At 42.0% G+C, this 17,363-nt stretch overlaps 1 protein-coding gene across 1 annotated transcript in view; it reads left to right on the top strand.

The window, feature by feature from the left end:
* Positions 1–1,100: 1,100 nt before the first annotated feature.
* adamts5 (ADAM metallopeptidase with thrombospondin type 1 motif 5) overlaps positions 1,101–17,363 on the top strand; it is a 74,949-nt gene continuing 58,686 nt past the window's right edge. Inside the window, exon 1 of the mRNA XM_003219046.4 lies at positions 1,101–2,480. Coding sequence (XP_003219094.1) covers positions 1,620–2,480 — 861 coding nt within the window. The 5' untranslated portion in view covers positions 1,101–1,619. The remainder of the gene's footprint in view (positions 2,481–17,363) is intronic.

The following is a 17,363-nucleotide window of genomic DNA, read 5'->3' as shown; positions in this document are numbered from 1 at the left end:
CTCCTCTCAGCCTTCTCTTCTGCAGGCTAAACATGCCCAGTTCTTTAAGCCTCTCCTCATAGGGCTTGTTCTCCAGACCTTTGATCATTTTAGTTGCCCTCCTCTGGACGCTTTCCAGCTTGTCAACATCTCCCTTCAACTGTGGTGCCCAGAATTGGACGCAGTACTCCAGGTGTGGTCTGACCAAGGCAGAATAGAGGGGGAGCATGACTTCCCTGGATCTAGACGCTATTCCCCTATTGATGCAGGCCAAAATCCCATTGGCTTTCTTAGCAGCCGCATCACATTGCTGGCTCATGTTTAACTTGTTGTCCACAAGGACTCCAAGATCTTTTTCACATGTACTGCTGTCTAGCCAGGTGTCCCCCATTCTGTATCTGTGAGGGAGAAAAGTGGGATATAAATATTTATTATTATTATTTTATTATGACACAGCAAACAAGATAGATATGCTGGATTTCATATCACAAAATCACAAGTCAAACACTTCCCAAGTGTCTAGGACTGTGTGATGTATTTTCAGATGATGTGCGCAGATCCCAGCAGGGTGGCCTTTATTATTATTATTATTATTATTATTATTATTATTATTATTATTATTATTATTAGAGGTTCGTTTTCCTCTTCTATAAAGAATAAGATGCTGTCATGCACTTCAACTGTACCTACTTGTCAGGAATCTCAGGTGTTTTTGTGAATTACTGTGTAGCACATGGATGTGTGTCTAAAAAGTGTCACCAACATGAAATATCTGCCATATAGTATGAGTCTTCATATTTACTATGCATCTGCAGAGAGAGGGGGAAGAAAAGTTTTCAAAAGGTAACAGTTTAATGTCGCTACCTCTCCTTATGGCACTCAAAAATGGTATCAGAACAGAGACTTGGAGGGTGGAGTGGAGCTAAAGCTGGCAGTGTTTGTCAGAATGGAAAGAAGCTAAGGGCCGAGGGAGAGCCACCTGACCGATGGAGGCAGAGTGCTGTCTTGGCCCCTTCCCCTTCCTGGCCCAAGCCTTCCCCGGTGCCCTCTCTCCCGGCTCCTTCCTCTCCCTCCCTCCCCCTCCCCCTTTGAGCGGAGGAAGTGCGGTGGGAGGGCTGGTTTTGAAGCTCTCCCTTTAAGAGGCAGCCTGCAATGACGAGGGATGAAATTGCCATTGCAGGATGGCATGCCGCTATAAATTCATTGTTCCACCTCCTCGCATCTTCACAGCTCTCGCCCGTCTCCTCTTGTTCGCATCGGCAGACTGGGGATAACTCCGACGGGGACGGGGACGAGAGCAGGAGCAGGAGCAGGAGCAGCATCCCTTGAGCTCCGGCGGAGGGGAGACTTGGCCGGGAACTTTCCCCCCGAAGGCGCGCCTCGCTTGCCTTGCTCTCTTGCTCGCTCTCGAACGGAAACCACCTCAGAGGCCAGGAGGGGAGGGAGAACTCGGCGCGGTCCGGGGCTTCTCGGAGAGAAAAGGGGAAGCGCTGCAACTTCTCGGATGCCGCTGAGCTGAGGAGGGAGCCGCGGAGAGGGAGACGCCAAGGCGGGACGCCGTTGTCACCCGCGGCTCGTAGGGCTCGCTTCTCCGGCGGCGGCGGCAGGGGCAGGGCCAAAGGGCAGGGGAGTCTCGCACCATGCTGCCCGCGTTGGCCTCCTGGCTTTTGCCACTGGCCGCAAGCCTTCACGCCGCCGCCGGAGTGCCGCCGCCACCTGCCCCTGGCGGGGATCGGGAGAGCGGCGTGGTGGAGAGCGTGGACCGGACCTACGCGGGCGGCGGCAAGGTGGGCTACCTGCTCTACGCGGGCGGGCAGCGCTTCCTGCTGGACCTGGAGCGGGGCGCGGGCGCGGGGCGCTGCTTCTACCGGGGCACCGTGGACGGCAGCCCCCGCTCCCTGGCCCTCTTCGACCTCTGCGGCGGCTTGGACGGCTACTTCGCGGTCAGGGACGCCCGCTACACCATCAAGCCCTGGCTGCGTCCGCGGGAGCCCGCCGAGGAGCGCGTCTACGGCGACGACTCCGCCCGGGTGCTGCACCTTTACTTCAGGGACCCTTTCCGCTTCCAGGCGCTGCCTGCCCGGCCCAGCTGCGACACCCAAGAACCGGAAGAACCGTTGGCGGCGTTCGGCCCGGCCAGCAGGGCGGCGCTCCCTCCGCGGCGTCGGCGTCGGCGGCGCTCCATCTCGCGGGCGCGGCAGGTGGAGCTCCTCCTGGTTGCAGACCCCTCCATGGGCCACAAGTACGGGCAGGGCCTCCAGCACTACCTGCTGACCCTCGCCGGCATCGCCTCCCGCCTCTACGGCCACGCCAGCATCGAGAACCCCATCCGGCTGGCGGTGGTCAAGGTGGTGGTGCTGGGGGACAAGGAGAAGGGCCTGGAGGTCAACAAGAACGCCGCCACCACCCTCAAGAACTTCTGCAAGTGGCAGCACCAGCACAACCAGCTGGACGACCAGCACCAGGAGCATTACGACGCCGCCATCCTCTTCACCCGAGAGGTACGTTTGGGAAGGGGAGGCATGGGTCCTCCGCCTTCAGCATCACTCGGCAGGAAAAAAATGACATGCAACGACAACGATACAGAATTTATTATTTATTTATTTAAAACATTTCTATTCCACCCCTCACTCAGGGCAGAGCACAACATAGATATGGCATTGACAAGCATTCAGTGCCAGGACATAAAATAATTATAAACATACACAAACGTTAAACATTAAACTCAGTTTTATTTACTTTAAAATCAGCTGCTTAAACCAACTCAGAGGACACCATGCTGGCTCCAGTCAGCAGAGTAGGTTTCCTATTATTGCCTCATTGTACTGCCCCAAAGATTTGGTCCCACAGTTTACCATCTTTCTAAAGGACAGGAGGGAGGGGGCTGATCTAATCTCACCAGGGAGGGAGTTCCATAGGTGAGGGGCAATCACTGAGAAGGCCCTGTCTCTCATCTCTGCCAATCATGCCTGTGATGGTGGCAGGAGTGAGAGCAGGGCCTCCCCGGAAGATCTTAATCTCCATGGTGATTCATAGAGGAAGATGCGTTCGGACAGGTAAATTGGGCAGAGGTCATTTAGAGGGATGCCTGTCTCCATAGCAGTAGGTGTGAAAAAGATCTTGGAGTCCTCATGAACAAGTTCAACATGAGCCAACGATGTCATGTGGCAGCTTAAAAAGCCAATGGGATTTTGTCCTACATAAATAGTATAGTGTCTAGATCCAGGGAAGTCATGCTACCCCAGGTTCCGTCCTGGGCCCAGTTCTGTTCAACATCTTTATTAATGACTTAGATGAAGAGTTAGAAGGCATGATCATCAAGTTTGCAGGCAACACCAAATTGAGAGGGATAGCTAATGCTCCAGAAGACAGAAACAAAATTCAAAATGATCTTAACAGATTAGAGAGATGGGCCAAAACTAACAAATTGAAGTTCAACAGGGACAATGCAAGATACCCCACTTAAGCTGAAAAAAGGAAATGCAAAGATACAGAATGGGAGATGCCTGGCTCAACAGCAGTACATGTGAAAAAGATCTTGGAGTCCTCATGGACAACAAGTTAAACATGTGCCTACAATCTGATGCGGCGGCAAAAAAAAGCCAATGGGATTTGGGCCTGCATAAATAAGGAGTCCAGTGTCTAGATCCAGGGAAGTCATGCTACCCCTCTCTTCTGCCTTGGTCAGGCCACACCTGGAATACTGTGTCCAATTCTGGGCACCAAAATTTAATGAGGATGTGGACAAGCTAGAATGTGTCCAAAGGACAGCAACTAAAATGATCAAGGGTCTGGAGAACAAGCCCTATGAGGATCGGCTTAAAGAGATGGGTATGTTTAGCCTGCAGAAGAGAAGGCTGAGAGGAGACATGATGAAGGCCATGTATAAATATGTGAGGGGAAGTCATAGGGAGGAGGGAGCAAGCTGGTTTTCTGCTGCCTAGAAGACTAGAACGTGGAACAGTGGCTTCAAACTACAGGAAAGGAGATTTCACCTGAACATTAGGAAGAACTTCCTCACTGTGAGAGCTGTTCAGCAGTGGAACTCTCTGCCCCAATCTGGTAGGGGCGGGGATCCCTTCTTTGGAGGCTTTTAAGCAAAGGGTGGATGGTCATCTATCACGGGTGTTTTGAATGCAATTTTCCTGCTTCTTGGCAGAATGGGGTTGGACTGGATGGCCCACGAGGCCTCTTCCAAATCTATGATTCTGTGATTCTGCTTCTGCTTTGCAGCAGGTGTGCTGCACTTGCTTCTCCACGAGGCCCTTCTGGGGGTATCCATTGAGTCTTTCTCAAAGTCAGAACTTTCAAAACATTTCACCTTGGTGGCTTTTGAGACATGCATCATTTCACCACACAATAATTTGGTTCGACTAGCAAACCAGAGGTCAAACTAACCCCTTGCAAGACATACAGACACATGAATAAATTGCAATAACAAAATGTATGGGGACAAAACATATCCAGTGGAAACCTTTAATTTATATTTTTGAGAATAATTAAATCACAGAGATAGAAGGGTCCTCACAGGCCATCCAGTCCAACCCTCTGCCAAGAAGCAGGAAAATCACATTCAAAACACCCCCGACAGATGGCCACCCAGCCTCTGTTTAAAAGTCTCCAACGAAGGTGCCTCCACCACACTCTGGAGCAGAGACTTCCACTGCTGAACAGCTCTCACAGTTAGGAAGTTCTTCCTAATGTTCAGGTGGAATCTTCTTTCCTGTAGTTTGAAGCCATTGTTCAGCATCCTAGTCTCCAGGGCAGCAGAAAACAAGCTTGCCCCCTCCTCCCCATGACTTCTCCTCCCATCCTGATACATGGCCATCATGTCTCCTCTCAGCCTTCACTTCTGGAGGCTAAACATGCCCAGCACTTTAAGCCATAGGGCTTGGTCTTCAGACCCTTGATCATTTTAGTCACCCTCTGGAAACATTCCAGCTTGTCAACACCTCCCTTCAATTGTGGTGCCCAGAATTGGACACCATGTGATTCCAGGTGTGGTCAGAATAGAGGGGTAGCATGAATTGCCTGGATCTAGACATTATACCCCTATTTATTCAGGCCAAAATCCCATTGGCTTTTTTGTCATTGCATCAAATAGATGATTTGAAAAATAATGACATCCTTTTCCAATATTTTTGTCATTTACGAGTCATAATATGTAAACATCTGCAAGAATTTAAATCATGTACAACACTGAAAAACAACTACTTACTATGTATGAGGTTGACACAATGAATATATGTTAGAAAGTTAGATAAAGACACTCACACTTCATCTTCAACATTTTTAAACTTCCATGTTTCAGTGGTATTGCATATTTCACATGGACTCAAGAGGTTCCTCATTACATTCACACAATGCATTTACACACTGCAACCAACGCACTAATGTGCTGTGACACAGTTTGGAAAGCTCTGTTCTAGGTTATCCATGGGGTCCTCTTCTAAGTTATCCATGGGGTCCTTTTCTGGGCTCCATGAATCAATGGCTGCATCGTTTATGTCTTTGAGTTTGAATGTTAAGCCCCCTCTCTTGTAATATTTCACAAACTGTCAGTCAGAGTTGTCACTGAAGACACATACCACCACCATTAATTCAGTTTTCACCACTAATTGATTATGTCACATGCCAAAGATCTGTTGGGACTCCTACATGAAAAAAGGTTGCAATGGGACTCACCTCCCTCCTGTGAGCCTACTGTGGGAAAGGAATGTTGAACCTTTTTCTATTACATCTCATATTGTGTGCTTAGGACATTTAAAATAACAAACAAAAAGTTAAATTCAGCCACAGCTTCCTCTTGCACTCATTGCCCAAGCCATTTCTCATCTCAGGGAACTCAGAAATGTTTTTACTTAAGGTCAGCATGGAGACTTGAGCATTGGCAGACAGATTGTTATTAATTTTGTCCACTTTCAAGTACTTGGAAATTACATTTTCCCATTCATTATCATTCAAGTGATAATGAGAAGACATAACTCACTATAAAGGATAGTAATTCTTGGTAAGGAAGGAAGCAGTGGGAGAGAAGGAAAGCACCATTAAAGATAAATATACTCAATCAAGGAAGCCATGACCCATGGCTCCCATTTGTTGTGAGTGTTTTGATTGTGTATTCCTAGATGTCGAGGATTTGGACTGAATGGCCCTTGTGGTTTTTTCCATCATTATTATTTTGTGACCCTGAGTCTACAAGATTGGAACAAAGCTGTTGAAGAAAAGGTGACTTGAATGTCTCTCATTCATAGAGTCATAAGTCAAAGTCAACGTGATCACAGTTAAGAACAAAAATCATTCAAATAGCCTCAAGCATGATTCTTACAAGGCAGTATGTACTGACAAGTGCCCTCCATGTGGCCAGCCCAATTTAGTCACAAGTAATTGTGCCTAGAATAGATTGTAGGCAGTCTGTTATTCCTGGGAAGATTCAAGAATTCCTCCCTTGAGGCATTATCAGTAAAAAGTGCTCTAAAAGGTGAAACATTAAGCAATATAATGAGCGATGATTGTGGTTTATTTTGCATTTTTTACTCATAATTTCTCACATAGGAATCTTGGTGCCCAATTTTTACTGTTTCATAGGTGGAAAGATGTTTGGTGCCCACTAGCCTACTCTTGAGTGGGCCTTTGGTTCCCTCATTTTAGGGTCCATCCTAATGTGTCCATGGGAAGTAAAAGCCTAAAGACTTTACAGGGAGATGGTGCAGCAAAAGTTAAATAGTTAATAATATTACAGAAGAATCAGGAGCTAGCAGACATTCCTAAACGGTGTGCTTTCCCAACAGTGGTTCTGAAATTGTATTTTTCTAAACTTTGTTAAATGAACTACTCCACTCCATTGAGTTATTCAGAATCCCACAAGCAAGATGAAAGTTGCCTTTTTGACTCTTCTCCGCCAGTGTCCTTGATGCCTTGTAGCAATGAGGTAAAAGCTTTGTGTTCTACATGTTTATTGAAAAGGTCTTTTCTTAGTGTTCATGTCCTTGTACTACGTTCAACCTGATAAGTTTCTCATAAGGCTTTTTCATGATTGAGGTTTGTCCCAAATTCCCCTTTGTTGTTGTTGTGTGCCTTCAAGTCATTTCAGACTTATCATGACCCCAGAGTGAACCTATCATGGGATTTTCTTGGCAAGATTCGTACAGAAGGGGTTTGACTTTGCCTTCCTGTGAGGCTTAAAGAATGTGATTTGCCCAAGGTCATCCAGTGGGTTTCTTTGGCTGAGCGGGAATTCAAACCTTGGTCTCCAGAGTTGTTATTCTACACTCAGACCACTACACCACACTGGCACTCAAATTATCCTCAGATAAATAGTACTAAAGAAGAATCTAATAGTGTACCTTCTATATGACAACATTCCAAACCAGTAAGCATTTCTCATTTAATAAGTTTGATATTGGTACTGAACAGATCCATTAGATTTTCTCTGTGTAGATAACTTAGCACATGTCTAGTTAATCATTGTTTATATCAACACTGCCATTATATATTAATGCTGAAATCCATGTTGAAACGTTCAATCAACACTACTAATAATGTAAGTCATGGATAGAGAGGAAAGTTAGAAAGTCTATTTACCAGAAAGTATTGTGGTGGTGATGTGTCTTTAAGTCATTTCTGACTTATGGTCATCCTAAGGGGAACCTATCATGGAATTTTCTTGGCAAAGGTTTGCCCTTGCTTTCCTCTGAGGTGAAAGAGTGTAACTTGTCCAAGGTAACTCATTAGGTTTACATGGTTGAGCAGGGATTTGAACTTTGGTTTGCAGACACCTTTTCCAGCATCCAAAGCATTAAACCATTTTGTTTGGTCAGGGAGTGTTAGTCTTTTGTTTTTCTTGATTCATTTTCATTTTTATTCACTTCCAACTAGATTCTAGGAAACCAAAAAACTATCAATGCCTTTGGATTATGTCCAGATCTGGCTTGGTTGAGATTACTTAGGAACAAAATGTGTGATGTAGACTTTAGGGAGCTCTCAATTTCCTTGCTTAGTTTCTGGTAATTTAACATGGCATTTCCAGCATGAAAAGAAAGTAGCAATAAAATTGGAAAGGCACAACATGTGTGGCGCATAAGAGGAGGATGTAAATTCAAACCACATGTAAACTCAGCCGGAGAAAAGTAGTGCACCAGGTTAGGTGAAGGGTGGAGTTGCAATGCCTCATTATCCTCAGGATGGAAACTGGTCTCTAAATCCGTTACAGTTCTAAACTGGCAAATATGATCATCACAGCTTTTTGGATGAGTTTTGAATGATACTTGAGAAGCATTGGCTGAACTGGGGAAGGAGGTGTGGCTCATGTGAACATGTGGCAATGTTTATGCAATAGGAACTTCTCAACACAAATGTCCCCTTCAGTGTGCTCTTCTACTTTCCCTTCCTTAATTCAGAAAAACACATAACTTTCCATTAGTTCCCTTCCTCTGCTACATCGCTAGAGTGGCTGCCAGAAAAAAGGAGGCTTGGGATGTTTTGTGGAATGAGCTACTCCAGTAAAGGGGTAAGGAGAAAAACATCACCTAGTCTGTTTACCACTTCTAAATACTTGAAATAGTCTTGATGTTCCTGCCGTGCTGCAGTTGTCCTGCATGTTCTTTCTGTTCATGTCTAAAGCCATTCATTTTCAATCATAACGTACAGGACTGGGAAACATCTCCAAAATAGTCATGTTTAAATTGGACCTTTAGAAATACAAATAGTGTTAGATATTTTTATCTTGAGAGAAAAATTTTCTTAAAATAACTATCTCATAAATGGTTATATATTTTATATTTTCCTTTTCATTGCACCAAAAGAGCATTTACTTTCTATCCGATTCTCATACATAGCAGAAATGTTAATAGAATTATAGAGTTGGAAGAGACCACAAGGGCCATCCATCCAACACAGACCTCACCATGCAGAAACACACAATCAAAGCACCCTCAACAGATAGCCATCTAGCCTCTGCCTAAAATCTTCCAGAGAAGGAGAATCTACTATGCTCTGAGGCTGTATATACCATTGTTGAACAGTTTGAACAATCAGGAAGTTCTTCCTAATGTTTAGGTGGAATCTCTTTTCCTGGAGTTCAAATCCATTGCTCCCTGTCCTAGTTTCCAGAGCAGAATAAAACAAGCTTGTTGACAGCAGGAATCACATGGCACTCTAGATGTCAATGAATTACATCTCTCATCAACCCTAGTCGACTTAGCCAATTGTGAGAAATATTGGGAACTGCAGTTCAACAGCAGCTGGGGAACCATTTGATTGACACCACTGTTTAAAATAATTCATATAGCTAAGGTGGGAGGTGTCACATAACTATTTCTGAGATGTATCTCTTAAATGTATTAATATTTCCTGTATCAGTAGCATGTGTGCTGACGTACAGATGATTTTATAACTCATTAGCTGTGTAGAGCACAAATCCTATGTGTGATAAGCTGTATGCAGATTTCCTCAGGGGAATTGTGCTGTGCAAACTGGCAACTTGTATCTTACTTGTTATTGGTTTAATAATAGAATCATAGAGTTGGAAGAGACTTCATGGGCCATCCAGTCCAACCCCCTGCCAAGAAGCAGGAGAATCTCATTCAAAGCATGCCCAACCAATGGCCATTTAGCCTCTGTTCAGCCTCCAAAGAAGGAGCCTCCACCACACTCTGGGGCAGAGAATTCCACTGCTGAAGAACTCTCACAGTGAAGAAGTTCTTCCTAATGTTCAGGCGGAATCTCCTTTCCTGTAGTTTGAAGCCTAGTCTCCAGGACAGCAGAAAACAAGCTTGCTCCCTCCTCCCTATGACTTCCCCTCCCATATTTATACATAGCTAGGGCAACTAAAATGATCAAGGGTATGGAGAACAAGCCCTATGAGGAGTGACTTAAAAACCTGGGCATGTTCAGCCTGCAGAAGAGACAGAGACATGATAGCTATGTATAAATATGGGAGGGGAAGTCATAGGGAGGAGCTATTTAAACATATAGTCTCTGTGAATTTCACCTTGTTCCACTGATATTTCCTTGTGGCCTTAACAGGGGTTGCTAGTTTGGCATCCAAAGGGCCATTCCTACAGCATGCTGCTGTTATTCCACTTTAATGGTTCTATCCTATGGATTCCTGAGATGGGTGATTTAGTAATGGGAATTTAGAAGACAGATCTTCAATGTCTCATCAAACTACAAACCTAAGGAATTCATAGGATGGAACTATGACACTTAAAGTGGAATAATAGCATTATGATTCTGTAATAGGAATGGGCCCCTGGAAAAAATGCTTGATGAATCCTTGACTTATAATTTCCTTACCAAAATAAAACCAATTTTTTTTCTTCTGTTCACTTCAGTTGAACTATTGAGTGGTATAAACTGACATCTAAAATGTGCATTTTACATTCACTGGTGACATATCAGAACTTGTTTGCTTCAATGAGAAAGTGTGGGTTTTTCCTTTCACTGTGGGAAGAAAAAAAGATGCTCGGGAATGAAGAAATGTGCTAAGAGTATTCATCAAGGAGCATCAAAGACTGAATGACTCACTGCCCATTTGCAGACTGGAAGCCTGAAAAAGAGTTTAAAGGTAAAAATGTCAGAGAAGAAACATCTCACAGGGCACAGCTGTTTTTTTTCCTGAAACCTGCTGTTTTTTACCCGTTACTTTTTTCAGCAAGGCGAGAAGTAGCAGCCCTTGGCATGAACATTCAACTTTTACAACTCTGTTTTGAATGTCTGAAGCATGTTGCTTAGCAACTAGACGCTTTGCTACAGCTCCATGTTTTGATGGGCTCCAAACGCGGCGCTGTTAAGTTTTTGTACACCCAGATGCCTTCTTCTAGGTTGCTTGTTTTTCAGTCGTTGATCAAACGTATGAGGTACATTTTCCATCCATGTTTATTACTCCAAGCCACCTTGAACTTCAGTAGACTAATATTTGCATATCATTTATCAAATGAGCACATTATCATGGTCACATAGTTCATTAAGCCTAAGCTTCATGCCTTCACGGATATTTGAATTGCCTTTGGATTCAATGTGATTTTGCCAATGGCACTTTGCATTAAGAAAACATATTATGTTTGACAAACAGATTACTTTAAAAAGAAAATTGGAACATGTATTCACTGGACTCTTATTGTGCTATGTTTGCAGGTTTTTCCTTGCCACATTTTTTCATTACAGTGATGAGGATCTTATAAACAAACAAATTCATTAATTCAATATACAGTAGAGTCTCACTTATCCAACATAAATGGGCCGGCAGAATGTTGGATAAGCAAATATGTTGGATAATAAGGAGGCATTAAGGAAAAGCCTATTAAACATCAAATTAGGTTATGATTTTACACATGAAGCACCAAATTTTACACATGAAGCACATGTTAGACAACAAATTTGACAGAAAAAGTAGTTCAATACGCAGTAATGCTATGTAGTAATTACTGTATTTATGAATTTAGCACCAAAATATCACAATATATTGAAAACATTGACTACAAAAATGTATTGGATAATCCAGAACGTAGGATAAGCGAGTGTTGGATAAGTGAGACTCTACTGTATTTACGACATTTATGTCCTGCCCTTCTCACCCCAAAGGGGACTCAGGGTGGCTTACATCATCGGCATTATTCAATGTCCAAACAACAGCAACAATTAAAAGCAATTAAACAACAATTTAAAGCAACATTAAAACAACATATGTAAACATTGGATGGCTATTGTGCATAGATCCAGTATAAGTATACAGGTATAAGAAAGGTACCTATATACCTTCACTAATGAAGTAGATGTTTTCTTAGGCATTACTTCTCCTAATTTCATTCCAGAGGTAGAAAAAGAAATAGGATCCTATACAACAGAAAATAAGAGCAGTTCAACATGTTTCTGCAAACTTTCTTCAGAAGTAATAATACACACATGTGAAACAAAATAACCAAATCAGGTAAGCTTTGCCTAAGTAATCAAAAGCATTTTCATTATTCTAGAAACAACTTCAAAGCTTCTTCCAAAATGCAATTGGGGTGATTTTTTTTATCAGCTTCCACTTATGTTTTCCATATGTGGCCAGAATTATGCTTTGATAACATACTGGGAGTAGGTGGTGAGGCAAACTAATATGATTTCCTTTTTTATTTTTTTATTTTTGTTATTCACACATGTTCAGTAGGAGATTCTGGAGACAGCTGGTGTTTACCTTGCTGGTTTTTACAGCTACAGTCGGATTGGCTACTTTCTTTCCTGGTTCAAGCTTTATTCCATTGTTTACTGCAGACACCTTATTGCAAACTAGTATTGAAAAGCTGTGTTTTTCTCTCCTTCCTTCACCATCCTCCAGTGTGGGTGCTGCTAAAAAATTCCAAATAGCCAAATGATGAGGAAAAATGGGGAACTAGGCAGGCATAAAGAGCCTTTTGTAAATAAGATCTTTGTAAGAGGCTTTTTAAATAGAGGTATCCCTGTGTTATTTATTCGTTCAGTTGCTTCCGACTCTTCGTGACCTCATGAACCAGCCCATGTTACAGTTCCCTGTCGGCCATCGCCACCCCCATCTCCTTCAAGGTCAAGCCAGTCACTTCGAAGATACCATCCATCCATCCATCCATCCATCCATCTTGCCCTTGATAGAATTGTAATCCATTAAATCTTCATTTCCACTTAATATGGTCAACACTCCATATCCATAGATTCAACCATCTATGGCTTTAAAATACCCGTGCGCCCCTCAAAAAAATTCAAAGTGGAAATTTGTATTGAGAATCTCAACTTCAACCAACTTTCCCCCCATCCCATTACAAGAAGGGAACCTAAACTCACTATAAAGAAACAGAGAGAGAACACAGAATGTAACAAGATGGAGGAATTCAACATTCTATAGTGGTTGATGTAAAATTGGTCATGGATCATGGTTCCTGTACCTTTGATGGTACTGCAGAAGAGCGAATTTAGTAGATGGAACTTACTGCTGGAATACCTTCTTCTACATAAATGCAAAAGATGCAGGAGCACTGTTCTCTTTAAATCTGGCAACCTTCATGATTTCTCCTTACAAATCCTGACTTAAGCCATTATCTCATAGTTTGTTCTCCTGATTTTGTAAGACTGATTTTGATCATTCAAAACATGTATTCAGATTGATTCGAAATATCTTGCCCTTTGTGGAAGTTTTTTAAAATATTCACACTATGAGTATCATTGGTTAAGTGCAATTATCAGTCAATTGGTTAAGCATCAATTCTCTCTGACCATGACTAATATTGGTTATTTTCTTTGCCAACACTGCGTATTGACCCAAACAATGTTTTTCAGACAGCCTGTCACAATGCAAACACATATTGGAAGCAAGCTTTAGCTGTCTGAACCAACTCAATTCTTCTCATGATTTAAGAAAGTTTGGTTAGTGCCAATGGAAAAGCCACCCAATGTATTTCAGTCATTACATCATATCAGTTAAATAGAAGCACTGGAAGGGAGAAGGAAACAAACATTTTGAGCTCAGCCCAGTTTTGTTTGGTTTTTTTCCCTCACCCTTCTTTGAGTCACATAAAACTGTAGAAGAGATTTCTCACAAAAGATAAGAGCAGTCTTCTCTTTTATAATAGAACATGTATATGAACTCACTGTGTGGGATCCAATTCAATATCAAAATGAAAGTGTTACTGAAGCTTAACAGCAAATGCTGTTATATAAGTTCTGCAAATGATTATTCATTGACTGAAATATATGCTTTCTTTGGCATTGTTTTCAAATCCTTTGTTAACATGTGCTATAAAGTGGGAGTTGGGGAACACTGATTCTACACTATGCCATTACCCACCATGTAAATTACATAGTTTACCATTTCAACTATGCCACTGTAGCTGCCTAAAGCTAATGAGAAGGCAAATCCCCAGAGACCTGTCTCTATTGTAACACCAGCTGATCAGTGTAATACAGTAGTACTGTATTGCCATTCATTGGAATCTGCTAGAAAATGACAAAGGAACTGGCATCTGTAACAAGGCAAATCATTAGTGCTGCCATTCTCAAAATATCGTACTGCAATTTGAGTCCAAACCATGGTTAATTTGAAACCATCATGATTCATATGATGTCTAGTTATTTTTAAACCAATTCAGCAAGTTCAGAAAGGTCCCAGGTTCAAACCCCGGGAGTGGCGTGAGCGGCCGCTGTTAGCTCCTGCTCCTGCCAACCTTGCAGTTTGAAAACATGCCAATGTGAGTAGATCAATAGGCACTGCTCCGGCAGGAAGGTAACGGTGCTCCATGCAGTCATGCCGGCCACATGACCTTGGAGATGTCTCTGGACAACGCTGGCTCTTCGCCTTAGAAATGGAGATGAGCACCAACCCCCAGAGTTGGTCACGACTGGACTTAAGGTCACGGAAACCTTTACCTTTACCTTTTCAGCAAGTTATGGTTGTAACTTGAGCATGGTGGGCTTAGCTCAGAGGTCAACAAACTAAGATCCGCAAGCCAGATGCGGCCTTCCAAGATCATTTACCCAGCCCTGACCTAAACATTAGACATAGGGTCACCCTAAGTCTGAAACGCCTTGAAAGCACATAGCAACAATAATCCTCATTATCTTGACTATTTCATCAGCCAAAAGCAGGCCCACACTTCCCATTGAAATACTGGTAAGTTTATGTTGGTTAAAATAGTTATTTATTTTAAATATTGCATTGTTTTTTCATTGTGTTGCATAAGTTCTTAACAAATTACCATGCTCTGTGGACATGACTGTCTCAGAATGGTAGTGGTTTCATGTTAGGTTTCATGTCAACAGGTATTGAAATAGTTTCTGGAATTATCCAAGGTGCTGAAAGGTTTAATGCCTTGGAAGGGTCCTCTAAAGGTTGGAGTACAATATGGAGAAGTTTAAGCAGCCTGCTGATGAGATTGCCAGGCATGACTAACTCAAAGTTAGAAATAGGCATGAGTGGCTTCCAGGTGAATATAAAAAAGGATCAGGTGCTTTTTGTAAATCATAAAAAACATAAATGGAGCTTTTTAATTTATTTCAAATGAAAACAGCATTTTCCTCATTTACTCCCATAAAGGTTGTATGTTAGAAGAAGTGTTTGCAAGAAAATAATTAGTGATGTTACTTGTCATGTGCTATTTTTGGGATAACAAAGGCATAAGGTAAAGGTAAAGGTTGTCCCCTGAAATTATGTCTAGTTGTGTCCAACTCTGGGGGTTGGCGCTCATCTCCATTTCTAAGCCAGCATTGTCCGTAGACACCTTCAAGGTCATGTGGCTGGTATGACTGCATGAGCGCTGTTACCCTCCCGCCGGAGTGATACCTATTGATCTACTGATACTTGCCTGTTTTCGAACTGCTAGGTTGGCAGAAACTGGGGCCAACAGCGGGAGCTCATCCCACTCCCCAGATTCGAACTGCCAACCTTTCAGTCAGCAAGTTCTGCAGCTCAGTGGTTTAATCCGCTACGCCATCAGGGGCTCCTAACAAAGGCATAGCAACATTATTTTGAGAAATGATGTACTACCCTGTTTCCCCTAAAATAAGACATCCCCAGAAAATAAGACCTAGTAGAGGTTTTGCTGAATTACTAAATATAAGGCCTCCCCTGAAAGTAAGACTTAGCAAAGTTTTTGTTTGGAAGCATGCTGGCCAAACAGAAGACCAGAGCATACAGGATCGGTAAATGTACGTACCATAGAGTGTTGTACATGGAAATATTAGTAGTAACAAGAAATCTTGATAGGATTCACAGTTTGTCTGGTTATGCTGGTTTGTGATGACAACTACTGTACAGTATATAATAAATGTTCATTTTTTGTTCAACAATAAATGTGAATTCTTTTTCATGGAAAAATAAGACATCCCCTGAAAATAAGACCTAGTGCATCTTTGGGAGCAAAAATTAATATAAGACACTGTCTTATTTTCGGGGAAACACGGTAAGAACTTTTCAAAGTAATTTCTTGTATTTCAAACTATTTTTATTCTTAAATCAAGATTAGTACCTTGCTACTAATGAATGTGTATCTAAATTTTCACATATTGCATTCATTTTTATGAGGAATGAAAAATTCAAAAACATTCTCCCTGAAATTGAAAGAGGCTTTGCCCATTTGGAGATTTCTTTAAGTGCAGTCATGTCACTCCTCAGTCTTCACCAAGATGAACAGTCCCAATTCCTTCAGCCTTTCCTCTTGTCTTTCTCTAAATGAGCTCTGACCTGTCTATTAACAGATCTACATTGATCCTGGAGCTGATCCAGCGCAGTAAATGCCGGATTGACTCCAGGATGGTTTAGACTGCCCAGTGACACAGGATGGCACTCACCATTATCTGCCTTCAGTAGTTTGGGATATCGTTCATCTGGTCCTACAGATTTTTACTCATTTGAGTAAATTAGATGATAGCTTACTATTTCCTTATCAATCTTGATTTGCCTAGGTCTTCATAGAAGTGGTTGTACCAGCCACAAAATCCCATAATATGGAGGGACTCCTGTTCAACATCTCACCTAATCAACCTTGTCCACATCCATAATGTATGTTTTATCTCTTCCCTTTCTTGGCTTTTCATTTCTATATACAGCACAACAGACAGTTATCATTCTCGAACCACTGAACAAGCTCAGTCCCTAATGTGCGCATATATTCCTTGAATCAATAAATATACCTGTGACCCTAGTTCTTCTCAAAAACTAACAAATATGACAGAGTTAGAATTTATGCTATCTTTTCCTAGTCTTTAAGGGGGCACATGGTTCTTCATTGGAAGTTCAAAATTTATCAATCTGTCATGGCATCTTATTTATTTGTTCAACATATGTTCTGCCTTCTTCCCAGGAATATGAGCTAGAGCAACTCAGGCTAAAATGGAACAGAAAAACAAAAAAATACAATACTAAAATACATTTTAAAAATGTATAATATTAAAGCATCATTGTTTTTTTTAAAAAAAATAATAAAAATAAAAATAAAAGTTTCTTTAGAAAACAGCATCATTCTTCATTTTGAATTGTTTTTGTCTCAACAGCTGGTCAATTTCCAGAAGCCTGTCTAAGCAAAAGTTTGCTTGCCAACAGAAGTACAGCAATGATGGGGCAATCCTAGACTAGTATTTGATCTTTAATCTTAGTCTAAGACTAATCATTGCATCAATTAACCTACAGAACTTGCTTATAGACAGAGCTTATTATTTTAAATACATGTTTTATTTTCTTCCAGTGCAAATGGAGGGCATGGGAGATGCAGTCTGGCACCCCACAAAGGTTTAAAATTCCTCTCTGGATACTCATGCACATACTTAAAGTTTTGTCCCTAGGTTTCAAAGAGTTTCAGAAAGCTATGAGAAGTTTGGTTACAGATAAATACGATTATAGGAATCCTTCAGTAGATATTCTTTTGAGTCCTCCAATA

Source organism: Anolis carolinensis, chromosome 3, assembly GCF_035594765.1.
Source record: "Anolis carolinensis isolate JA03-04 chromosome 3, rAnoCar3.1.pri, whole genome shotgun sequence".
NCBI lineage: Eukaryota > Metazoa > Chordata > Lepidosauria > Squamata > Dactyloidae > Anolis > Anolis carolinensis.
The sequence above is the reverse complement of the archived record's forward strand: the minus strand, read 5'-3'. Positions and strand labels throughout refer to the sequence as shown.